Below are 25,900 nucleotides of genomic sequence, written 5' to 3'. Positions count from 1 at the left end.
AATAGGATCTTTACCTCTGCTAGACAAGATGCCAGTAAACACTTGAAGGTAATGGACATTCCTCATTATCAGAGAGCTAATTAGTCACAGTTGCTGTACGGGTGAGTTTCCTCTAAAGGAGAGAAAATCAAGGACTTTGTTAAAAATATTTATTTAAAAAAATACAATTGTTTTTCATGTCTGGTTGCAGATATCTATTAACATATGATTGACTTGAATAGTTTGCTACAATGCCTTTTTTTAAAAGCCAGCTTGCATTATTGTACAAAGCAAATCCCTCTGTCAATTATTACACAAAATAGTTTTCCCCAACCATTCCCTACCCCATTTTTTTAAAAAATGGCCATACACTATATTTTCTTCTGCACAGAAGCAATAGACAAGTCACCTGATTCCTCAGGGAAGACCTTCATTACGTTTGCATGTACTTTAGCTAATGCACCAACTTTTAAAGCAAAGTGTCACTGCAGTGCAATTCCTCAACGATTGACTCTGCACCTTAGAATTTAGTAACTTTGCCCCAATAATTCTTCTCAAAGCTGAAACACACAAGTGCATATCAGCTGTAGTCAGTGTCAGATTCCATCGTATCAGTTTTGATCACATCTTAATATGCTGAAGGTCTCCCTAATCTCTTATGCAAGGAGGGTAAATAAAATCAGGTTTAGTAACACTGAACAGTTTCTCAGAACTTTGGCTATTTATGCACTTGCATTACATACCAGCACAATGGCATTAAGATACTGGATATTATAAAAGTACAACTTTCAAAAGAACAGAGAGTTACACTAAAAAGCTACTTTATTCCCAGTTAAGTTTACCCTAGTGTAATCAGAGCACCAGGACTGTCTAAGATTACAGTATTTATCCCAAACTAAGAGATCATGTGTAGAATACATAGGAGGTTATCAGATCTACACAACTCTGCCCCAGAGCAGAAATTTGCTTTATCTGCTGACTCTATTAGATTAAAGTGCAATTCTACTCTGGAAAGAATAAGTGAAAAATGGCATCTACTACCCCCTGTGTATTCAGGCAGAGCTGCTGATTTTAGTGCTGAAGGTTAGATTTTACCACTGTGGGCTCTGCAGAGCCAGAATTACAGGCAGGAAGATGGGTTCTTTTCAGAGTTAAAAAAAATAAAATCAAATTACAGGGGGATAATTCTGCCCTCTGTTCCACGAGTTCACCATCCGTGAAGACAACAGGGCTGCATCAATGAAAACGACTGCAGAGTTTAGGCTACAGACATCACCCACAGGGGCTGAAACACAAAGAAGAAAGGAACCCAGCTCAACTTTCAGATCCTCGTTTGAGTTTACAGGTTTCCCCCCCAACTTGTAAACAAAGCAAATTTAAATCTGAAGTTACTGACAAACATTGAACCTATTGTACTTCATTAATTTTTAAAAAGTTACTGTGCCATGTTACCATAACTGACCCTGTTGCTTAAATTCTCCCAAAATTAACTCATGTCCCCATGCTCTGAGCCTTTTAGATAAAAAGCTACAGGGCCAGATTCTCTGCTGGACTCAATTATTCCAAGTTACACTAGCTATAGATCTGGCCCACAATGCAAACTTTCTATCAAGAGAGCATCAGCTTGCTCAAAATACCCCCACTAAGTCTCGTGCTCATTAACTCTCTCTAGAGTTTTCTGTCAGTATTTCCTGCTGCCTTAATACAGCTCAATGCAGATAACCAGTGCTCAAGTCAGTCCTTCCTCACAACACAAGTGGAGAGTTTTCTTGTATGCTTATCTCAAATCACTAAGACTATACATCTCCGCTATACACACAAAAGTAAGAGGAGGGATAAGCATTAAATACACAACTGTACCTATCACAAACACTGTGACGTATATAAGGCCATCTGGTAACACTGCGATAAAAATACAAGTTTTTAAAAGGGAACTTCTGAATATGACTTTTTTTTTAAAAAACTATAGAGAATAACCGCAACAATGGTTACAAAGAATTAACATTAAAATCTAGCACATCATATAGAAAACTTTGTGCAACTGAACAATAGCACAACAAAGTCAACACAACTGTATAAAGCAGTAGCCTATAGATTTAAGACTTCTAGCCAAAAAAAAAAAAAAAAAAAACCCCAAAACTAACAACCAAAAACAAAAACCCCACAATACATCAAGGAACCTACTTCCAAAACTGGGTATTTTAATCCTTTTTCTCTCCCTCCCTCACACACACACACACACACACACACACGCACGCAGTACAAGTTTTAGAAACCATGCAAAGGCCATTCAGAAAGCCGCCTTGTGTGAAATTGTTAACAATAATAGCTTCCAGTTATTACTATAGTGCTCCTTTAAGTATTGCTCAAGGACTGAATGAGGCCACAACAGAACTCCTGCCAACTCCCCCCCATCAACGCCATGCCACTTAAAGTCATGTCAGCATCTCTGTTAAAAGATCTGTGCTTTCCGGAGGTTCAGACTTCTGCTGTTAAGCCATTTGCTTTGCGATGACCCTTCTAATGCAAGGTCTCAATTGAGAGGCAATTATTTATTTCCAAGTTTTAAAAATAAAACCTGTGTCCAAATTTAAGGTCTATGAGGATAAAACTAATCAAGGACCAATTTAAGACACTTTTGGGGAGATGTACAAAGACAGATTTAAAAAAATAAAATTTGGCAAGCAATCAGCCCATAATATGGCACAATAGATTTTAGTACTTATTTCTATTTTAAAAAATAATTGAAATGTGCAAGACATTAAAAAGTGGCAACTGCCAAGTGCAGTATTTATTTTTAATCTATATCTTAAGCATTATTTATATGATACAAGTCTGGAAGCTAGTCTAAAAAGTGAACATATGTCCCTCAAAAAAAAAAAATATATATATATATATATGCATATTCATGAGATTAGAGCTGTTCCAGACGATTAAATAACATGCATAAAAACAAATCTTCAACTGTTAAAAAATTGTGCATTTACCCAGGTGACTGGAATAACTTCAAAGTCAGTTACTGTGTTCTACAGCATTCTTTTGGTTAGAGGGGGCGGAATTAAGTTTAATATTAAATCTAGTTAACGTACAGGCTTTTGTAGAACCATCTAAGTTAAAACTGACATCATGAAAGAAGGAGACGTACAATGGTGTGCATGTTCACAAACGAAGGTCAGGTTTTGCTTGGTTTTCTTACCTGGTGTCACGTTTTTAAAAGCATGGTCACTGTCAGCAAAGCTGTGTCCTCCAGAAAGGATCTGCACTGACTGTTCTCTGATATCAATATGTTCATTTCACAAGCCAAAGTCATGGCTTTTCTAACTTCAAGCTCCATCAGTCATCTGAAGATAAAGTTCTGTTCTTTCTGCTTCATGAACCACCAGAGACAGAGCCAAAAAATTGAAACAGCAAACCAGTTGATGCACAAGGCAGACTGCAAGGCTGCTTTCTTTCCTGTAATTACAATTGCTCTGGAGTGCCAAAAGCATTACGTTCTTGTTGCTGATAGCAGGTTATGGGGAGAAGAATGCACAAACAAGGTGTCATCTTGAAAGACTTTTCTCTGTACTGAACCACCACCCTTTAAAAGAGGCCCTATCAAGAATGACTAGCTCACAGCATAGCCATTTTATTACCCAGTAGAAGTCTCTCAATAGGCAAACTCACTGCCATGACCCAACACTTCCCTTAATTGGAACATCTTTAAAAACAATAGTCTTCAAAAACTGCATATAATATTAAAAGAATAAAAGCAACTGTCACTGTACTCCATCTGTAAATCTTCATTTGGCAGTGTGTGTACTGAAAGGACCAAAGCTTAGCATTTTACATAACCATCACCACTTAAGCCACTGGCACTAGCCAAATGCTTCCACATGAAGTGAAAGTTTTGCTAATACTGTCCAGAATAAGCAGCAGTCACCAGTATCCACTATCATTAAGTTAAAATCAGTTCCTCAAGAGACTTCCTATTTAAGCAGGTCACCCTGTACCTTTTTATTTTTCAGGTATCCCAAATCAGCTTCCCAAAGACCAGGATTGCAACAGTGATGGCATTTTCAACTTTGCCAGTGGGTCCTGGGTTTTCTTTACAATAATGGACATATTATGCCCTGGGCGCCATTCTTAAGACAGAATAAAAATATACATAACCCTAGGTCTCAGAGACCAGACTTTAGGTATATTTCTTGCACAAGAAGGAAAGATGCCAAGCAAAATCCTTGCAGATAGATACCCACAAACCCAAACATCAAGTTTTAATGTCTGTCAACCTTGACAGTGTCCCTTAACTACTGAATTAGTTTATTTTGTGTTTGACACATACCAAGATAGCCTCTTGATACAATATTGAGATGCGTCTTGTAAACAAATATGCATCAATTGAAAAAAATTTGAAGCTGTATAGTAAAATAGGATTACATATAAAAATACTATAAAACGGTAGCAAAAAGATAACTAAAAAGTAGATATATGATGATACAGATATGATAAGACCTGAAGAAGAGCTCCATAGAGCTCAAAAGCCTAACTCTTTCACCAACAGAGGTTGGTCCAATAAAAGACATTACCTCACCCACCTTGTCCCTCCCATACCCTGGGAACAACATGGCTATGAGAACACTGCAAATATCCAACAGATGGTCAGAACTGCAGACTGTTAAAAGCAGCATTGGAAAACCTTTACATAAATAGATCAGAATTATACATGTTTGTTAACCTGGTGAGTGGAATTACACAGATGTTACGATCAAGTTCTTGTATATAATTTTGATTTGCTGCAGAAGTGTTTGCATGAAAGATGATTGCATGAGAGATTCTTCCCGTGTTAAGTAATGGTTTATGCAACACATTAACTTTTCAAAGGAGGATATACATACCACAGAATTGGATACAAATGGCCTTCACTGTGGTTAAACTCAATTTAAAAAGACCAAAAATAATCTATTTGCTAGATAATTTTGAGGTTGTGAAACCATAGCAGAGATATAACTTTTCCCAAGCAAAGTCACTGAATGCCAAGGCCTTTCAGAATGCAAACCCTGATCATAAGCCAAAGAGTGCACAGTTGTTGAAGCCTGAGAAGTTTGGGGCACAAGCAAGAGTTCTTGAATTTAAAGGATCCATCTTTCATTATTTCCTAAGCTTCTGCAAAACACAACCTGAACTGAGGATGACACATAGCAATAAATGCTGTCAGGAATGTGCCAATCGGAAAAGCTGGCAATTGTGTACTTGTTGGTAAATACGCAATTACAGGATACAGTATTTCACTACAAAGCACCATATACACAAGACAATGACACTTTTTTAAAGTGACCTGAAAAGTTATGAAGAGGAAAGAGACAAGGCTATGTAAACTAATCTCGTAGCAAGCCTCTTCTTACCCACCACAACCTGCTTCCCTTCTTTAACTCACAGTACCACTGCTTTCCAAACATACCTCCTGATAGTATTTAACCCTACATGAGAATTTTTTTCTCCACAGTCATTAAGGGGCAACAATAATAGTCCTCAACGGTATCTATCAGGAAGTAGGCAGTTAGAGTGACACTGACATATGCACACAAGCTGCATTTGCAACTTAGCTTCTCTTGTTAACTACCTCCACAGAAGGTATTCTCCTGTAATGAGAACACAACTCCCCATCCATAAGAAGGTGAATGTATATCATCACAGATGGTGCATGTTACTAGTCAACCAGCTATGGCAGTGCATCCCTTCGAAGCTGCTGAGAGGGGAACATGAAACTGGACCAAGCGAAACGGATGCCTGCGCCAACATGCATGTGCATTTGGTTCTCTTGCTTACATGTACTCAGAGATATATGCCACACAAATATGAGAAAAACACACACAAAAACGTGCAATCTTTACACACACAAAACCTGGCTTTTCTCCATGGGGGAAAGGGAAGCAATCAAATTGCAATTCTTTAGTGCTCATGACATTTTTTAAAAATATACATCCTCATTCTACAATACTACCCTCCAGTCTGCACACTTACTGGGCATAAAGCTAGTCAGCCTAATACAACCATCACAAAGTGCTGCTGACTATATATATAGATATAGATTTTTTTTTTTAACTAGGCAATAAGCCATCTTGCAAACCAAAGAATCCCAGATGCCTGCTCTTAATTACTATCTGCAGCTTTCTTTCTGCACTACCAACTTAAAAACTAGTAAATATTGCACATTGTCATTTTGAGATCCACAGACATGGGACTTCCTAATCATTAGCTACTGATGTTCATAAACTGAACCGGTAACTTGCCTTTAACTTGATCTGGCAGGGAGGCAACAGACTCCCTTCTGCTCCCATCAAAAGCTAGATATCCTTTCCTCTAAATTCACTTGGGACAGAAGATTTTCTGGCTGAACAGTCCAAAAACTAACTCTAACATCCATTTCTCAAGGGTGAAATATTAAAGATACACGATATATTGATGTATGTATTTCAGTGCTGGAATATAATAAGCTACTTTCATCTTACTACATTCAGTTTTTGGCGTTCTCAAACACATATGCTTTGAAGTGAATTTAGAGCTTGCAAAAAGTGTCAGATTGAAAGCTCTGGAGAACAAAGTCCTCTCTTTGTTTTAAGAACAGGTGCAATGAAAGGAGTAACACTACAAGCTTCCCTCACTAACAAGACTCAACTCTGTTCTGAAAGTACTGCCTCTCCATGCTCATCCCATCTTCAGCATCTCTTCGGAAACAGCTAATCAGGGCAGGGTGACCAGAGAGCAAGTGTGAAAAATCGGGACAGGGGGTGGGGAGTAATAGGCGCCTATAAAAGACTAAGTCCCAAATATCGGGACTGTCCCTATAAAATCGGAACATCTCGTCACCCTGAATAAGGGTGACCGAGAGAAGTGCAGTCTCAGTCCACTTTCTAGCGGACAGGTTATCCAAGTGCATCCTCATTGCATATACATTGGTAGCAAGAGGAAGTTGTTGCCTGACAGACAGTCGATGGCAGAAGTCCAACTGCAAACACCTGAGACATCCCCCAGTCTTAGGTGCTTCTGTCAGATCTCAGCTCTCCCACAAAAGACTGCTTGAGGTTATTGTCCAAGCTACTGGTCCTAACTCATCAGTTTGAAATGGCTTTCAAGAACACTCATATTAACCCCCCAATACACACTCCCATCTACCCACCACCACAAGTTAGGCATGTTTACCTGGAACATGAGTGATTTGACCTTACTGGTGATACTGCACAATTCTCTTCCTATTTTAGCTGCACACATCAAACCCAACTTTTCATGAATTCCAACACTTCCTCTACTTAAAAAGCAATGTGGTTAAAGTAGAACTTGAGACAACAAGAGCTGGGCAGAGGGGGTTCTCCACTTCTGGTTCCTCATTTCTGGGAAAAGCAGAGAATTTGAGTGTTCTTTCCCCTTGAGCTGCAGACCAGAACATCAAGCAGCAACCAGCCCCAGAGTGTCATTTGCCAAATACACAGACAACCCTCAATCTCACACTGAATATCCAATACCAGGGACGGAGGTGGGGAGAGTCCTAGGTTAGCATGATTTGTTAATCTTCTAGCAGCCAATTTACAGGCTTTACACAGATATCAGGCATCAGAGATGTGTGTATATATAACCATCAAGAAATACCAAAGAATTCAAACAGTTCAAGAACCCCAAATAATTCATGCCATGATCCATTTGTCTCAGAGCCCTGCCTGCTCACAATATTACAAGTTGCCTCTGGGAGCTAACCAGTCCCCTCTCAAAGAGTGAAACTTTACTGCTGGATTACCTGTGTGCAACATTATCCAAACAATGGTCTGCTTTTCACCTATACCACCATAAGTACTCTTTAAAAATTTCTCCCTGCAAAAAGTTTAGATGTTTTTATAGCATGAGACATTTGCTGTTTTGTTGTTGCAGGAGAAGTTATCATTAGCCCCATGACAAAGCGGCACTCAAACCCTTTTCTTGGAATGCCAGGTTCAATCATGATTCATTTTCTTCATGCCCAGCACAGGAAGCAGAAGAATGGAGGTGTCGGAGTGAGAGAGGAGAGACTTCTTAGATATTGTTTTGCTGCAATCAATACAAATTCAGTCACCGCATCCCACCAGAAACTCCCTTTAAGAGACTTCTTAACCAAGGGGGCAAAGAAAAGATTGTGGAGCCTGGACTCCAATTAAGGCGTTTCCATATGCATTCCCAATTTAGTCTTCAAAACAGGGAATTTTGCAAAAAGGCATTTGAACTGGGAATGGCAAAAATTATGACCATTCATGATCTGGGTGGAATTATAAATTGCTCATTCAAAAATGGATTACATTGAATGTCATCTCTTTCCGTTGTTCCCCAATTTGTCCTTTCCAGGAGTTCATGTGCTATGTCTTCTGCAGATCTGGGGAAAACGGCCCAGGGGTGGAGGGTCCATCCAGTCCAGACAGAGTAAATGGCCCATGGCCACTCAGTACTGACGGAAACTAAGAAACAAAACAGAGAGTTAGAGTTGTTGTTTTTATTTTAGTTTCTTTGTTCTCATATCTCAAGATCTCTCCACAATAAGTTCTACAAAGAGCCCAAAAGACTTTGAAAAAGTTCACATGGCTTCCTCCACTACCAAGGGCTTTTCCAGATCATCATCTGGCAATGGAAACTTTAATTGCCAATTCATCCAGGTGTCCCTGAACCCCAGCATTACTATCAGTGTAGCTGCAGCAGACAGAGTGATTAAGTTTGTAAGTTAGATTCAGACTTTAAGGCCAGAAAGGATCATCATGATCAGCTAGTCTGACCTCCTGCACATCGCAGGCCACAGAACCTCGCCCACCCACTCCTGTAAGACACACACAACCTCTAGCTCAGGGGTTCTCAAACTGTGGGTTGGGACCCCAAAGTGGGTCACGACCCCATTTTAATGGGGTCACTAAGGCCAGTGTTGGCCCTGGGCCCTAGCAAGTCTGAAGCCCAAGCCCCACCGCCTGGGGCTGAAGCCCAAGCCCCACCACCCAGGGCTAAGGTTACATGCCCCCCGTCCAGGGCAGAAGCTCTTGGGCTTCAGCTTTGGCCCCCCACCCAGGGTGGCGGGGCTCAGGCGGGCCTGGTCTACGGTCCCACCTCCTGGGGGTCGTATAGTAATTTTTGTTGTCAGAAGGGGGTCACAGTGCAAGGAAGTTTGAGGACTGCTGCTCTAGCTATGTTACTGAAGTCCTCATATCATGATTTAAAGACTTCAAGTTACAGCGTATCCACCCTTTACAGTAGTTTAAACGTGCAAGTGACCTGTGTCCCATGCTGCAGAGGATGGCGAAAACCCCCCAGGGTCTCAGCCAATCTGATCCAGGGGAAAATTCCTTCCCGACCCCAAACATGGCAATCAGTTAGACCCTGAGCATGTGAGCAAGACCCGGAAGCCAGACATCTTGAAAAGAATTCTCTGTAGTAACTCAGAGCACTCCCTATCTACTGTCTGGAGATATTTGCTACTAGCAGTCGCAGATCAGCTACATGCCATCCTGTTGGGATCCTGGAAGTGGGTGGGTGGAGCCCACTGCTAAAGACCTCCCGCAGCCTAAGGGGAGGAACCACAAAGTCCCAGATCTCAATTAATTACGGGGGACAACTAAAGATATAACAGGTACAGGAATGAGGTCATAGGGGTAAACAAAGGGAACCTGACGAGGACACAGAGCAGAGAACCCCGGACAGTGCTCACTGTTCCATCATAGGCAGTCTCATCATACCATACCCTCCATAATCTTATCAAGATCAGTCTTGAAGCCAGTTAGGTTTTTTTTGCCTCCACTGCTCCCCTTGGAAGGCTGTTCCAGAACTTCATTCCTCGGATGGTTAGAAACCTTCGTCTAATTTCAATCCTAAACTTGTGGATGGCCAGTTTATATCTGTACTGAGCAAAGCCTTTATCCCAACTAATAAAATAATCACAGTTCTATGACTCTTTAATGCAAGTACCAGCACAGCAAAACAAGCATTCCACACTGTGCCTCAATATTATTCGCAGGTATTTAGACAGTAGGGAGTCCAACTGTTCTGCAGATACACTCATGTAAGCTCCTCCCTTCATCTCCATGGAGATGTTAAGTTCATAACACAAAGATGGCCAGTAAAATGTCACTGTTCATTTTCACAGAATCAAGCAGCAGATGTGCTTAACCCAGATCCATTTAATAGCAACAAGTACCAATTTGTGTTCATATGTAGTTCATTTAAAAAAAAAAATCTCCATTTAAAAATAACAACAATGAAACTGACAGAATTTCCAGTCCATTGCAATAGAATGGTGCAGAATCCAGGGTCCATGCAGCAAAACTGTGGGCCAGGTTGTCACAGGCCTATACAATAGGAACACTCTCCCTCTCCCAACACTATGAAGATTGCATTAATGTATTTCACCAGAGAAAGATGTAATTAACAAAGTGTTATATCATTGTTACTTATATTGTAACACTGTTATTTATGCTGACATACAATTATGGCTATAGAGTAACAAATTGCCACATCTGGTGAAGTCTCAACTAATGAATCTACAATTTGATAGTTACTGGCAATTTATGACCTTACTGTTGATTAAATGGCAAATATTTTTGGCATAATCTTGCAGTAAAATTTTTAGACCAACTCTACCCCTCACATTTCCACAAGGTGCGCTGCGAAGGCAGTCAGAAGTGGAGCTCAGAAGTGGACAGGCACGGCTAGTCTTGTTGGAGCTTACCTGAAAAAGGGTGTTAGCACCTTGCAATCTTGCTGGACTGAGAGGAGCTACTGGACTGAGCGTGCTCCAGAAGTGAATACTCGAGAACAAGGGGCTTGGGGTCAGCAAGATGGGAGTCTAAGAGAGATACAAAACACAGTCATTTACGTTACAGGTTATTACATCTAGTCATTCTTAGCACTTGTACACTTAGGCCAAAGTTCTCAAACCCTAGCTGCCAGCAGTTAGATATCTAATTCCATATGAAAGAAACAAAACAAAAAAAGGCCAGATTTTCAAATGTGTTGAGCATCTGCAGCTCCCACTGACTTTCAAAGGGATTTGCGGGTGCTTTACGCTGCTGAGAAATCAGGCCAATTATTTCAGTCCCTACATATACACCTTAGTGTAGGTACCTAGGTCAGAAAATGTTGTTCTTAGCACCTATGTAGTTCTTTACAAAAAAAAAAAAAATCAAGGCGCCCATAGGAGGCAGGAATTAACCTCATTTTACAGGAGAAAAGAGTGGAGGCACAAAGGTGACATGACCAGGCTCCCGGCTGCCTGCTCTAATTGGGATTCAGTGCACAGTATCCTTAAACTGATATTTCCAAAACCACCGAAGAGATTAAAATTAAAGGGAATTTGAACATCCAAATGCCCGAGGTGGCACAGAAAACCTCAGCCATAGATCAGAAATAACTAGTGTCCTACTTAGGCACATTCTCTAGATTTTCCATGTATCGCCAACAACTACTGTATTTTGGCAAGTTCTACCAAGAATGGTTAAGTAACAGGGCAATGGTTCTCTCTCCCACATCTTCAGCAGTTTGTGCTTCCACTACTGTGAATTTAAGGAAGCACCTAACTTCAATTTACTAATAGGAAAGAGATTAAAACCAACCAGAACAATGTAACAACCAGATTCAGAGCTCTTTGGCTATTTTGCACATTTTCCCAAGAGATGTGAAAGCCGGGTTTTCCATAGAAGAGTAACACCCATATTATGCTGCCACTCAGCCTCCTTTTTGTTGAAAGTAGCTTCCTACTGGATAAAGTGAAGGAACAGTTAGGTTGAGGTTTCAACATTTCTCGATTAAATCATCTAACACACAAATGTTTTTAAGTCTGCCTGAAGTGCTTCATGACATGGCCCTGGAGCGAGAACACTGAGTCACCTTCAAAGTATTTTTAATCGTGCCTCCTATACAAATGATTTAACAACAGAGGCAGCTGGGTACCCCAGTTTGTCTTCCTCCATAGTCAAAGAACCGCTGAGCACTTTTCAAATAGGATGCCAGTGACACTGGTCATTTATGTTCCAGAATAGATTTCTATTTTAAAAAAGAGGCAGACACACCTCCTTTCAGGAGTCCAAACACAACCATTGCCGTTGGCTATTCATTTTTCAACCTGCCCTCCCTTGCTGTTGTCAAGCACAACAGATGATGTTAATAGAAACAAGAGAAGGGAATAAGGTTACCTGTGAAAAAAATGCTGGAGTAAGAGAAGCAGTAGGGAGAGAAGGGCTTAGTATCCCCAGTGGGCTTGGATCACTGCCTGTAACGACAAGAGTGGGAGCTAGCTCCAGCCCTTTGGGTTTTTTAGCTCTGGAGAGGTGATTGGCAAGATCCTTCTCTAGCACAGACAAATCGTGCTCTCTGGGCTCTGGTGATAGGTGCTGAGGGTTCTGAGACTGCTCCAACTGCTGAGAAGCCACCGACTCTATGTCCGTGTCAATGTCCAGGTCAGGGTTAGAACTCAAGGGTGGTGAAGGGGGTGTGGAAGGAACCTCCAGAGTGGGAGAAATGGAAGATGCAGGTGGTGTTGGGGTGAAGGTGGTGGTAAAGTTTGGCAAAGGGGCTGGAGCTTCAGTGGGAGTTAATTTTGGTGGAACTAGAGTCTCCAAGGTCTGGAGAGTTTCTTCTGATTCTATAGGAAGAGTGGAGGCAAGGGGTGCAACTGCAGGCCTTTTGGAGGGCATGGTCACAAACTTTATGACTGAAGGTGTCAAATCCTGAGCAGGTTTTTTCTCCACCAGTTTCTCAGCTGGATTCTCAATCTTGACCGACCTGAAGAGCTTCACACCGGAGGAGTTCAGGGAGTTCAGAGTAAAAGAAGAGTACAGGCCTGAATGGATATAGTCATTGCGGCTGGATGATTTAGCACAGGTCTGGGGCTTCTCTTTCACACCGTTTTCCAGGTCCTTCGGAGCACTGCTGACTTCTGCAAAGCCAGCCATCACTGGGTCTCCCTCAATCCTGCCCACCATCAGTGGAGCAATATTCAAAATCTCCGGATAAGAAACAAACTTGTACACAAACTTCTGACCATTCACTTTTTTGATGATATTCTGTGGGTAGAGAAAATAATTTTCCATCATTCCACCTACTAATTTTCTTGCTACAGACGCTCCCCAAAACTGACCAATGCGTAGGGGGCATCTTTACTTCAGTAGGAAATTTGTTTCACTTTTATGAGCATTAGGATTCCAACAACTTAAAAAATACCCACCAAAACTATTATTTCTAAAATACCCCAACCAAAAAACAAGCAAACCTCACCTGAAATGCATCACTAGCATGGTGGATTTGATTTAAATCATGATTTAAATCACTAGTCAGGAAGACTCTATTTAATCATGGTTTTCTACATAAAAGTGCATTTTTTTTGGTTGTTATAACCTTAATACATATTCTTCACAACTCACAAATAGATGTAGCTTTCATTTTTAGAAGGTACACACTATACATTTTTAACGTGATTTATTTTGAAAACTTTTCAGATTAGTTTTACAGCTATATCAGAAAATGAATGATTGTTTGGTTATTTCATTTACCAAAGGTAATTGAAGCAAATATTTATGAAGTCATTGGGAGGTGAACTATCTCCAATTCAGCATTAATCATTAATATTTGGAGGATTTTCTTGCCGTGCTGTATTAGGAGGGGAACATCACCAGACAGATATTTAAATTGTTTTATTTAACTAAAACAACATTAAGTATTCTGGATTTTTTTCTTCAACAGCCAACATAATATTTTAACAAAACAAGCATATGTCCCTCGCTTCTCACATTTATCTCCAGACTTCTTCTCCTTGTCCAGATCTATTCTGCTCCCAACAATCTTCTATTCATTGCACTTTTAGAGAGAGGTAAGGGATTGACTCTGTGTACACAAATTTGCAGAGGGACAATAGAGTTGAGGTCTGTTATTTCTCACCTCTTTACGTTATTTATTTATTTAAAAACATTTTTGCTGTTAACACGCATGTTACCTCTGGAGACACAAATCCACAGTTTGAGAACTGCAAAACTAAGTATCTCTGGTGGTATCTTCTAGGCTGAGCACTGAGTCCCATTGGGTAGATAGAAAGATTAACCTAAATAATCTATACAGAAGCCCCTGGAACCCCATAAAATTGGGTCCCTAATCCATGAACTATTGGAACTCATTTACAAAACTTTTCTTAAACATTACATGAATATATTGTCTCATACTATAGAATTTGAATTTATAATCCCTATTCCATGATGAGATATCTTTGAGCTATAACATATCTTAATTAAAACTATCTTTAGATAAAATGCTTTTTGAGGAAAAACCTTATCCAAAAAATCCAATTTAAATAAAAAAATATATATATATTTTTTAAATCATTGATTTTTATCCACCCTGATTACAAGCAAGGACCTTAAAGCTACACAGCAATTTTTTTTTAGTCTCATAATAAAAAAACAGCACAACTAGCAACAACAAACAGATGCAGATAACGTCACCTGTCACCAGCATCAAGGTCAAAATCAAAGAGTCTAGTACACAGCAGGTAATCACAAACTTAGGCTCCAATCCTGCAAATACGCATCTTAACTGACGTCAGTAGAACTACTCACGTGCAGAAGTGTTTGCAAGATCAGGGCCTGAGTATTCAAAACAGACCACACTTATTTTAATCAGATGTTATAATAAAAGCAAAAGATATAGGCAAGATGAAGTATTCAGCAGAACAGTATGCTAGACAGCAGCCAAACTATTCCCCTAGGCAGCATTTGTTGCTACTTATTTTTGTATGTATTGAAAAGAATACACAAACAGTTTGGGTCTAAATGGATTCTTATTTATTGTACAGCTACCTACTACCAACTAAGATTTTTTAATACAAGAACAGATTAAGGAAACTGTGCAGTCCTGGTAACAATAAATTCTGAGCAACCGACTAACAGTTAGCTCAGAAATTGTATGTTATTTTCTTATCTTAAACACCCACATAATAAGAGTTGTGGGATAAACCACTTATTGAGAGGTTACTGAAATTACGGTCACTACCCGTTTCTAATTCTAATTCAGCTCCTTCAAGCCTTTCGTCAATGCCTTGGTGGTGTCAGAGCATCTGCAACTTTCAAAAGGTAACAAGAAGTAAATTCATTAGCTACACAAGAGAAGTGTCTCTGAGCTTCACTGATGCATTCTCTACTGTAGAGGTGCAGCTTTATACGGAGCACAAGAAGAAGAAGAAGAAAAAAATAAAAGATTTTGGGCTACTTTGGAAACCTGTTTTTGTACCAGCCACTTTGTAGAAACAGTTGCAAGAAAGATCTGAAGTAGAGAGAGGGACACAAAATTCTCATAGTTATTAGCAAGATTTTAATTAGTTTTGAACATTCAAGACTTTACACCCTTTTGAAGTATACACCTGTTTTTGTGGACTATTAATAAAGGAGTGTGTGATACAAGTAAGTTAAAGAGGTGATATTTCACAGGAAGCTCTCTGGAATCTCTGAACAATTAAAACAGTAACACTGTGGCAGGGGGAACCTTTTGTCACACCTCATCTAAGCCGAAGACAGAACTGACATCTATCTTCTTGAAGAGAATGAAAAAGGAAACAAAGCTCATTAGGCGGAAGCTGGGTGTAAGAGGGATAAGACGTGAGGTGGACTAATGGGAGTTGTTACCTTCACATAGTAGTATCTGAGAGCACGGCTGAGTTTGTCGTAGTTCATGCTGGGCTTGTTCTTGCGGATTCCCCAAAGCCGGGCCACCTCCTCTGCCTGCAGCAATTTGAACTCCCCGTCGTTGGAGGTCCAACAGATGATATGTTTGTTCTGGGGCTCCTGGAGGAGTTGGAGGAGGAACTGCCACAAGGTGATCGTACTGTCCATAGCAGTGAGCTGAAATGCAGAAGGGTAGAGATCAGATAGGCAAAGGGTTATGAACTGTACCATTTCCTACATCTCACCAGGACAGGAAGGGAGCAAGGATGTTATTTCCACTGGCAGCAGGAGTCAAAAATTATTAGTCACCAGTTGTGGAAGACATTCCCTGCAGAATGACAGCCTAGAAGCCGGCTGCCATCGTCTCCTCCCACATCGCAGTATTTTTCACAAAGGCTATATTTAGCTGCATTTAACTAAATCAGGTCACTTTGGGAAAGTCACACTGAATCATTAGCGAAAAAGGATTTCTAAACTGCTCTGTGCTCACCCACTTCTGGCTTTGTGTTGCCTCATGAAAAACAATGCAGATGCAGCAGTGTTAAAGAGCTCCTTCTCCCCTCCCACAAACTCCATATCTTTCTTCGAAAGGAAAGAGATGGCTGGTCAAGTCCCTCCAAAGCAATTACAATTAGCAGGAATTAAGAGAGACAAACACTGATACTGCAGCATAGTTCATTTTTCCTTTGGGCATTCAGAGCCTCTGTTACCTCCTATGTATGGAGAAGTCTCTCAATCCCAGTGCACTAGTCCCCATTCTCTCCTCACTCAAATCCCACAAATGGGCTCTTCCCCAACCTTTTGAGAGGGTGAGAAAACAGGGAAGAAAATAAAGATCCAAATGAATACCTATTGCATCTTGTCCTATCTGTGTCTGTCTTTTACAGTGCAAACTACAAGGGCTAGAGCCCCCGTTAGCTCTGAACACATCACTGGCACTTCAATCATGACTGTATAGGTAAAGATACAATCCAATATACTTCCTAGTGCTGTCTACACCAGGGTTAGGTCAGCTTAACTACGGTACTCGGGGATGTGGTAAAATTAACTTTACTTTCTTCTATGGGTAGATGTGAATTTAAGCCGATATAGTTACACTGCTATAACTCCCCGAGTGGACACTCTTATTCCAGCATAGCAAAGCCTTTTTTCCGTTTGGCTCACATTGCTTTGGAAGGAATTTAAGATAAACCAAAAAGGCACTTTTATTCCAGAATGGAGAGTCATAGTTATACTGGTATATTGGTTTAACTATCCCAGTAGTAACTGTTGTCTTGGCTACATGGGAAAATACCATTATACAGGCAAACCTAAGGGTATAGTTGTGTACCAAAGCAAATGAATCAGACAAAAGATAAACTATCATTCGTGTGTAGGCATTGTACTCCAAGTGGTTCTTGAGCAAGGTGAAACTGTGCCAGGATTCTCCAAGATGCAGGTTACGTGCATTGGTAAGTTTAGGATTCAGTTGGGGCTGCCAGTGAAATAAAAGGCTTTGGTAATGATTTCATTACTACCTGGCACATACCCACCCACGGGCCAGAAAACAACCCCTGCCTAAGGAAAAGAGCAGGCAGTCTACATGTCCGAGTGTCAGATTTTAGTCAGTCCTGTAAATGGATTACAGCTGACAGCTTACACAGGGCTCAACATTCCTACTTAAATTAGGTGCCTCAGGGCAGGTACGTTTTTGGGCAGGTCGTAATTCAGTTAATCTATTTTTGAAGTGTACCTGCCCAAAGAAGCACTCTCTCTCCCTTCTCCCAGAAGGGCTAAGTGAGAGAGAGCACAAATGGAGTACCAAGAGAGTAAAGCAGCACTTCTCTGCCCCTAGAAGAGAGGAAAGTTGTTGTTGTTTTTTCCCCTTAGAGTGGTAAAATTAAAGATAGGCAGACAAAACAGAAAAGACAGAGGGAAGAGTGAAAACAGGAAGTGAAAAAATAGGAGAGAAAGCACTAAAGAAATTAATGAGGATAAAGGAGATATGCTAGTGAGATGTTGAATCCCTATGGACAATACCTGCAGCTCCAATACACTGGAAAGGGAAGCAGGTGTTAATGGCTTATCTACATGTAACGAGGTTAACCAGGCAGATATTTGATTAGCACAGTTCTTAAAAAGTAATATCCAGTTATCGCTAATTCTTTCACATAAATACTTCTAAGCCTCAGGGAAATGGATTCTCCTGCATTACTGCTCTTAATGTTTTATCTCATGTACAAGTTTATTCATTTTACCTGGAACAAAGTAAGGACCTCGGTGCCTATTATATGTGGGACACCATCTCCATGCTAGTTCATAAGGTCACTATGTAGCTACTTGCATCTTCACCCCCCCACCATTGTAGTATCTGAGCATCTCCCAAGTATTTCTCTCTCTATTATTATTATGATTCATTATTTGTACCACTGTGGTGCCTAGGTGGCCTAGTTACAGACAAGGACCCCATTATGACAGGCACTGTACAGACATAGAACAAAAAGATGGTCCCCTTGCTCAAGAAGTTTACAATCTAAGTATAGACAAAAAGACAACTTTACTGAAATGCAAGATGTACCAGAGCAACATCTAGACTTCTTCTGCCCGCATCAGCTAGTATTTTGATGGCAAGCCACAACTCAGCATTACACATTGCCTTTAAACTCAATAAGGCTTCCAGTTCAAACAGGCAGTTGCCAGTAAAAGCCTGTTTACAATAAAAATTAAGGTAAGCAATTCACTGCAGATAGTAACTTAAACTGGAGACCTGGATTTCCACACTCCCAGCCAAAAGCCTGAACAAAACAAAACACCTTGTTAGTGCTCAGGGAATATCCTACAAATAACTTCTTCACTAAGTAAATGCTGAAATCCAAAACCAAACTTCAAAAATAAAGAATTCAAAAATCCAGTCTTCTTATCTCTCTGGCTTCCACTGAACACTGGGTTTCATGCCAGACAGAAAAACATGCCTGTTTTGCAAGAGAAACTGTGGCCAGCAAGGCAGGAGGCACCTCTGAGGGCAAGACTGGAGGAGATACCCTTATGATAAGAGCTTGTCTATAATTTTCACCTTTCATATTTTATCATTTGACAATTATGTCTACTTCAAACTCACACTGCACATGAGCCTCCAAGTCCATGTCTCAAAATTAAGTTGCAATTTTACACCAAAGATTTTTAGAACTAGAGGTGAAATATACATCCCCCAATAACTAGTCCATTTACCATCAACTAAATAAATATATCCTTATCTTCTGTACCTTATACATTTCCATGGGAAAGTCTTGCTTGTTTCCAACACACACTGTAGGAAGATGAGCCATTGGTAGCAATTTCAATAATGACAGGTTTCAGAGTAGCAGCCGTGTTAGTCTGTATCCGCAAAAAGAACAGGAGTACTTGTGGCACCTTAGAGACTAACAAATTTATTAGAGCAAAAGCTTTCGTGGGCTACTGCCCACTTCTTATATGCATCCGAAGAAGTGGGCAGTAGCCCATGAAAGCTTATGCTCTAATAAATTTGTTAGTCTCTAAGGTGCCACAAGTACTCCTGTTCTAATTTCAATAATGGGATCTCCTAGCCACCCTGGAATTGAAGACTACTGGACCAACATTGTTTTTCCAACATCATTACAGGAAGCATGATTGAGGCAATCTTCCGTGCTTGTTCCAATGTTACTGAAAACAGTTTTGTCTTGCCTAAACTAGCGTTTGAAACATTTCAATCCCTGTTCGGAGGTGACAAGTAGGGAGAACTCCTGTGATCAAGAATAATTTTCCATGCATTTCCTACAGTTGTTGCAGTCATTCTGATCCACCAGCTTTCTTGGCTGGAGATGTCATAACTCCCCAATGAGATGAGTTATGTAGTCACTGGACCTAACTTTCATAATTTGTTTCAACATGGTTGGAAGTCTGAATTTCCATGATCACCCTCACCCCACAAGGAGATACTAGACTTAAAGGGAGACATCACAGGAGTCATTTGAACTGAAATAGAAAATTATAAACTAAATGCCTTTATCTGGTTTTTAACCTTCCTGATGTGGGAAAGAAGACAATTATAAAACCCCTATTTCTAAGGACACTCAGCTCTCAGTAAACTATACTTGTTTTCTCCTGGTCCACAGGCACAAAGACGGAAAAGTGTTTATCAGCTGCATATGAAATTAGCTGTGATGTGCACATCTGCTAAAAGTAAAAGCATCCTTGTTTATGACTGAATGGGCAATTCTCTGTAGCATGCTGTTGAATGATCCCTGAACAAAAAAGGTTAAATGTTTGCATGTTGACCCTAACTTTATTATGAAAAGGAAGTCTCATTTAGGATGGAAAAGGTTTCCTTTAATAATGTTTATAGTACACATAGCCTGGTTGCTACGACGACAGGACAACTATTCTCTACAAACAGGAGCTAAGACCCTAAAAATAAACAGGCTGACCAAAATCATGAACAGGCAGTTCAGTCAGGGAGTGTCAGCTTGTTATATGGATCATGTTTGTTTTGAATACATTAGGAAGATAAGTCAATTGTAACCACTAAAATCTGCTCATAGTGAATGAGGCATTGTCTTGTGATTCGATCCTTTTACATTTCAGAAACTACTATTTAACACCAAGATCTTGTACCCACACTTGAGTGGGAAGAGATCGAAAATGAAATTCAGGAATTAGCTCAGTGGAAGCAAAAAATACATACCGTGAATGTAGTATGTACACATGTGCTACACACATACTCAACAATGCACACGCTACTCAAACATAACATCATCTTGAACTTATATAATGCTTTCATCCAAGGCCCTCAAACTAATTTATCAAGATGGGTATCAGCCTCATTATACAGGTGAAAAAACTGAGGGGCAGATGCATATAAAAACTTGCCTATGATCACAAACAGACCATGGCAAACTTTGGAACAGAAACCATGGCCCTGCTCTAACTCACATCGTCACATTGAGCCAAATAAGTAATAAGTACCAAATGGCAAAGGGTTTAAGTCTTGTAATTAAAATACTACAGCAGAAAGGAAATAGTCCTAGTTTTAGAGGAAAGCATTCCACTAAAAATGCCATGATAAAAAGGCTGAGGGAAGACTGCTGGATAGCTGTAAATCTGAGACTAGGCATTCATACAGTCACTACTGTAGAAGTGTGTGTTAATTAGGTATATCCTCATTTTCAATAACTGTATTCCGTAAAAAAAAAAAAAAGATTTAAAGCACTTCAAGCAAGAAGAGAGAGAAAGGAAACTTCACGCCAGATAAAGGGAGAGCTTCCACCAATCATGAAACAACTGTGATAGTAGTGACACAGATCAAAGTCCTGAGGAGAACTACACCATTTCAAAGCTTTTAACAGAGTTGCTTTCATTTTCCAACTTCCTGGCAAACACACAGAAATCCCCTCCACCCCGAATCAAACCCCAACCTTTTCATACAAATAAAGCAAATACCCACCCAAAAAGAACAGTACCTTACTTTTAAAAATCAGTTTATGTTTCCACAAGTGTGCTAATATGAACCATGTGGGTGTTAAGACACATAAATGAACCCAATATAGAGTGTGTATGTTACTACAGATCTTTAGCTTTCTTTTCACTATGACAGACACAAATTAAGCCACTTGCTGCCTCCTCTTCGGAGAGGATTCAGACTAATCCCCAAGACACCCCATCCTCAAACTCATTCAGTGACACCAGCACCTAAATTTGTTGATTTTTCCACCCAACCCCTACCAGCCATAAAAACATCCTGTTATGTCTGGCTCCTTCCTCCTACAGCCGCCCACTGCTGCTGCCCCATCTCCCAGCCAGGGTGACAAGCTGGGGGGAGGGGGGAAGCAGTTTAGTGGGGTGCAGGAGAGGAGGGGAATGGCGAAAGAAAGAGGGAAAATGGGCAATAGTAGAGGGCAAGTTGAGTGCAGATCATGGGGTAATTGCTTGGGAAAGGGGGCTGGGATGCATGGGGTGACTGGGGGGGCAGGAGGCACAAGCACTGGGCCAGAAAACGGGGCTAAGGGGGAAGATCAGAAAGAAGGGGGCCAAGGTGCATGGGGTGACTTGAGGGAGCATATGGAGGAAGACTGTTGGGGTCCATAGGGTGACTCAGGAGGACTGGGCCGTTGAGGAAGAGGGCTGGGGAGGGAGAGTCTTAGGGTCCAGGGAGTGACTCAGGAGGGGAGAGAGCTGGACTGGGAGGAACACAGGGGGGAGAGGGGATGCATGGGGGACTCAAGGGGAGGGGAATGGCTGGGGTACATGGGGGAGGCAAGAAAGGGGAAGTGTTAGGATCCATGTTAGGATCCATGGGGTGACTCGGAGGGACAGGATGGGGGGGACACCCAGAGGGACTTGGGGGGTCATGGGCAGGATTGGGGGACATGGGGGAGGGGTGCACAGGGTGACTTGGGGGTCAGGGGCAGGACTGGGGAACACGGGGGGGTCAGGTCGCATGGGGTGACTCAGGAAAGGGGCAGGACTAGAGAGGTATGGGGGGAGGAGGGGTGCACAGGGGACATGGGGGGTCGGGGCACATGGGGTGACTGACGGGGAGGGGGCAGGACTGAAGGGTATGAGGGAAGGGGCAGGACTGAGAGACACGGGCGGTCAGGACAATACTGGAGGAGTACGGGGGGGTCGGGGCGCACAGGGTGACTCAGGGCAGGACTGGGGGACACGGGGGTCCGGGCGCATGGGGACACGGGGCAGGACTGTGGGGTTACGGGGGTCCGGGCGCATGGGGTACACGGGGCAGGACTGGGGTCGGGCGCACGGGGGGTTGGGGCGCACGGGACAGGACTGGGGGACACGGGGGGGTCGGGGCGCACGGGGCAGGACTGCAGGAGTATGGGGGGGTCGGGGCGCACGGGGCAGGACTGTGGGGTTACGGGGGTCCGGGCGCACGGGGGTACACGGGGCAGGACTGGGGTCGGGGGCACGGGGCAGGACTGGGGGACACGGGGGGGTCGGGGCGCACGGGGCAGGACTGGGGGACACGCGGGGGTCGGGGCGCACGGGGGACACGGGGCAGGACTGCAGGGGTACGGGGGGTCGGGGCGCACGGGGTGACTCAGGGCAGGACTGGGGGATACGGGGGGGTCGGGGCGCACGGGGCAGGACTGCAGGGGTACGGGGGGGTCGGGGCGCACGGGGGACACGGGGCAGGACTGCAGGGGCACGGGGGACACGGGGCAGGACTGCAGGGGCACGGGGGGGTCGGGGCGCACGGGGCAGGACTGCAGGGGCACGGGGGGGTCGGGGCGCACGGGGGACACGGAACAGGACTGGGGAACACTGCGGGGGTCGGGGCGCACGGGGGACACAGGGCAGGACTGCAGGGGTACGGGGGGGTCGGGGCGCACGGGGGACACAGGGCAGGACTGCAGGGGTACAGGGGGGTCGGGGCGCACGGGGCAGGATTGCAGGGGTACGGGGGGGTCGGGGCGCACGGGGGACACAGGGCAGGACTGCAGGGGTACGGGGGGGTCGGGGCGCACGGGGGACACAGGGCAGGACTGAGGGACACGCGGGGGTCGGGGCGCACAGGGGACACAGGGCAGGACTGCAGGGGTACGGGGGGGTCGGGGCGCACGGGGGACACAGGGCAGGACTGCAGGGGTACGGGGGGGTCGGGGCGCACGGGGCAGGATTGCAGGGGTACGGGGGGGTCGGGGCGCACGGGGGACACAGGGCAGGACTGCAGGGGTACGGGGGGGTCGGGGCGCACGGGGGACACAGGGCAGGACTGCAGGGGTACGGGGGGGTCGGGGCGCACGGGGCAGGATTGCAGGGGCACGGGGGGGTCGGGGCGCACGGGGGACACAGGGCAGGACTGCAGGGGCACGGGGGGGTCGGGACGCACGGGGGACACAGGGCAGGACTGCAGGGGTACGGGGGGGTGGGGGCGCACGGGGGGACACAGGGCAGGACTGCAGGGGTACGGGGGGGTGGGGGCGCACGGGGGACACAGGGCAGGACTGCAGGGGTACGGGGGGGGTCGGGGCGCACGGGGGACACAGGGCAGGACTGCAGGGGCACGGGGGACACGGGGCAGGACTGCAGGGGCACGGGGGGGTCGGGACGCACGGGGGACACGGGGCAGGACTGCAGGGGCACGGGGGGGTCGGGGCGCACGGGGGACACGGGGCAGGACTGCAGGGGCACGGGGGGGTCGGGGCGCACGGGGGACACGGGGCAGGACTGCAGGGGCACGGGGGGGTCGGGGCGCACGGGGCAGGACTGCAGGGGTACGGGGGGGGGTCGGGGCGCACGGGGGACACAGGGCAGGACTGCAGGGGCACGGGGGGGTCGGGGCGCACGGGGGACACAGGGCAGGACTGCAGGGGTACGGGGGGGGGTCGGGGCGCACGGGGGACACAGGGCAGGACTGCAGGGGTACGGGGGGGGGTCGGGGCGCACGGGGGACACAGGGCAGGACTGCAGGGGTACGGGGGGGGGTCGGGGCGCACGGGGGACACAGGGCAGGACTGCAGGGGCACGGGCGGGTCGGGGCGCACGGGGGACACGGGGCAGGACTGCAGGGGTACGGGGGGGGTCGGGGCGCACGGGGGACACAGGGCAGGACTGCAGGGGTACGGGGGGGGGTCGGGGCGCACGGGGGACACAGGGCAGGACTGCAGGGGTACGGGGGGGGGTCGGGGCGCACGGGGGACACAGGGCAGGACTGCAGGGGTACGGGGGGGTCGGGGCGCACGGGGGACACGGGGCAGGACTGCAGGGGCACGGGCGGGTCGGGGCGCACGGGGGACACGGGGCAGGACTGCAGGGGTACGGGGGGGGTCGGGGCGCACGGGGGACACGGGGCAGGACTGCAGGGGTACGGGGGGGGTCGGGGCGCACGGGGGACACGGGGCAGGACTGCAGGGGCACGGGGGGGGTCGGGACGCACGGGGGACACAGGGCAGGACTGCAGGGGTACGGGGGGGGTCGGGGCGCACGGGGGGCGGTCAGCAGGGGCGGGGCCGGAGCGCGGACTCACCGAGGCGGAGCCCCCGCTCCCCGAGCGGCGCGGTCACTGGCAGCGGCAGGTCCCGGGCTCCCCTCATGGCCGGGGGGCCCCCTGTCGGGACGGGAGCCAGGCCCCCATCCCGGGCGCTGGAACCGAACCAGAGCGGAGGCGGCGGCGGCAGCGCGCTACATGGCGGGACACAGGGCACATTCGCTCACACGCGACACGGGTCCGTCCGGCCACCGTAAGCCACACTTCCGCCCCGGAGGGAGGGGCTGGAGGCAAGAATAGACTTGGCCAATTACAGCTCGCCCCTTGGGGAACGACGGGCCTATTAAAAGCCTTCTTCCACCCCCTTCTCTGCAGAGCATTATGGGGAATGTAGTTCTTTGGAGGGGAGGGTTGGCTGTAGTAGAGGCCAGCTGGGCCATGTGCCTAAGGACTGGACAGGGCGCTAACACTGCAGGCAGACTCCTGGGTTCTCAGTCCAGCTGTTGGGCACCATGCAAGACCCAGGAGAAGTGCTGGATTGTCTGTTTAGATCCCCCAGTCAGTGTGTGAGCCTGGGCAAATTACAGCATCCACCCATTGTATGGCAGCCAGGCCCTCTATGTGCAGGGGTGTTGAGCACCGGCAGCTCCCTACCCCCACATCTGGAATGGGGGGGGGGGGTGCTCAGCCTTTCTGAAAACCACACCAAAAGCCACAGCTGGATGTTGTTTCGTTCAGTAAGAAGGGTAGTATGCTTTAGAATCCTTAGCAGAAAAAGCAGACAGGAACATTAAAATCACAAGTTGATGGTGCTAATGTTTTTACATACAAATTTACTTTAAAAAAAATCTCAGTGCCTGCTGTAGCAGCCACTGTTTTCACATGTACACAGTTACAGAGCTAAAGAAAAACATAAGAAGGTGAGGGAGAAAGGTAAGAGACCGATAGCGTCAGCCGAAACTAAGAATTTTTGAGGCAGAGAGGTATAGGGAAGCTATTGGAGATGACAGATGCTGAATAAAGGGTTCATCATGGGGGAGGAGGAGAGGAAAAGAGGCAGGGGATAGAAGATCAGTTTGGGAAAAGGAAGAAGCGAATTTTTATGAAAGAAACATGAGCAACTCCATGGAAGATTTTAAAAATCCCTAGCAAGTGCACTTTTGAAGCATGTGATTAAGTAAGTGTCAAGTAGAGTTGTTCAAAGGGATGATGAACTAACAGAGGGGAGGTAGCATTCTCCCCAAGCCAGAATACAGGAAGCTGAGACTTTAGGCCATAAAGAAGGAAAGCTCACTAA

At 45.0% G+C, this 25,900-nt stretch overlaps 1 protein-coding gene across 1 annotated transcript; it reads right to left on the bottom strand.

The window, feature by feature from the left end:
• Window positions 1–132: 132 nt before the first annotated feature.
• On the bottom strand, window positions 133–24,831 carry ELK4 (ETS transcription factor ELK4). Its single transcript, XM_054026844.1, has 5 exons — window positions 24,643–24,831; window positions 15,624–15,839; window positions 12,150–13,019; window positions 10,688–10,804; window positions 133–8,438 (listed from the first exon to the last, which is right to left on the bottom strand). The coding sequence occupies exons 2-5, from the start codon at window positions 15,828–15,830 to the stop codon at window positions 8,340–8,342; spliced, it is 1,293 nt and encodes a 430-aa protein (XP_053882819.1). The 5' UTR covers window positions 15,831–15,839; window positions 24,643–24,831; the 3' UTR covers window positions 133–8,339.
• Window positions 24,832–25,900: the final 1,069 nt, after the last annotated feature.

The sequence above is a fragment of the Malaclemys terrapin genome, chromosome 4 (genome assembly GCF_027887155.1).
Source record: "Malaclemys terrapin pileata isolate rMalTer1 chromosome 4, rMalTer1.hap1, whole genome shotgun sequence".
Taxonomy (NCBI): domain Eukaryota; kingdom Metazoa; phylum Chordata; order Testudines; family Emydidae; genus Malaclemys; species Malaclemys terrapin.
Note: the sequence above shows the minus strand (reverse complement) of the source record. Positions and strands in the feature narration are given on the sequence as shown.

What these genes read in the sequence shown, in the direction of transcription:
- ELK4 (XM_054026844.1), bottom strand. Translation starts at nt 15,830, where the DNA reads ATGGACAGTACGATCACCTTGTGGCAGTTCCTCCTCCAACTCCTCCAG. An exon ending in TCAGATACTACTATGTGAAG is followed by an intron (nt 13,020 to 15,623) that starts GTAACAACTCCC and finishes CTCTACCCACAG; the next exon opens with AATATCATCAAAAAAGTGAA. An exon ending in CTCCAGCATTTTTTTCACAG is followed by an intron (nt 10,805 to 12,149) that starts GTAACCTTATTC and finishes TATCTCTCTTAG; the next exon opens with ACTCCCATCTTGCTGACCCC.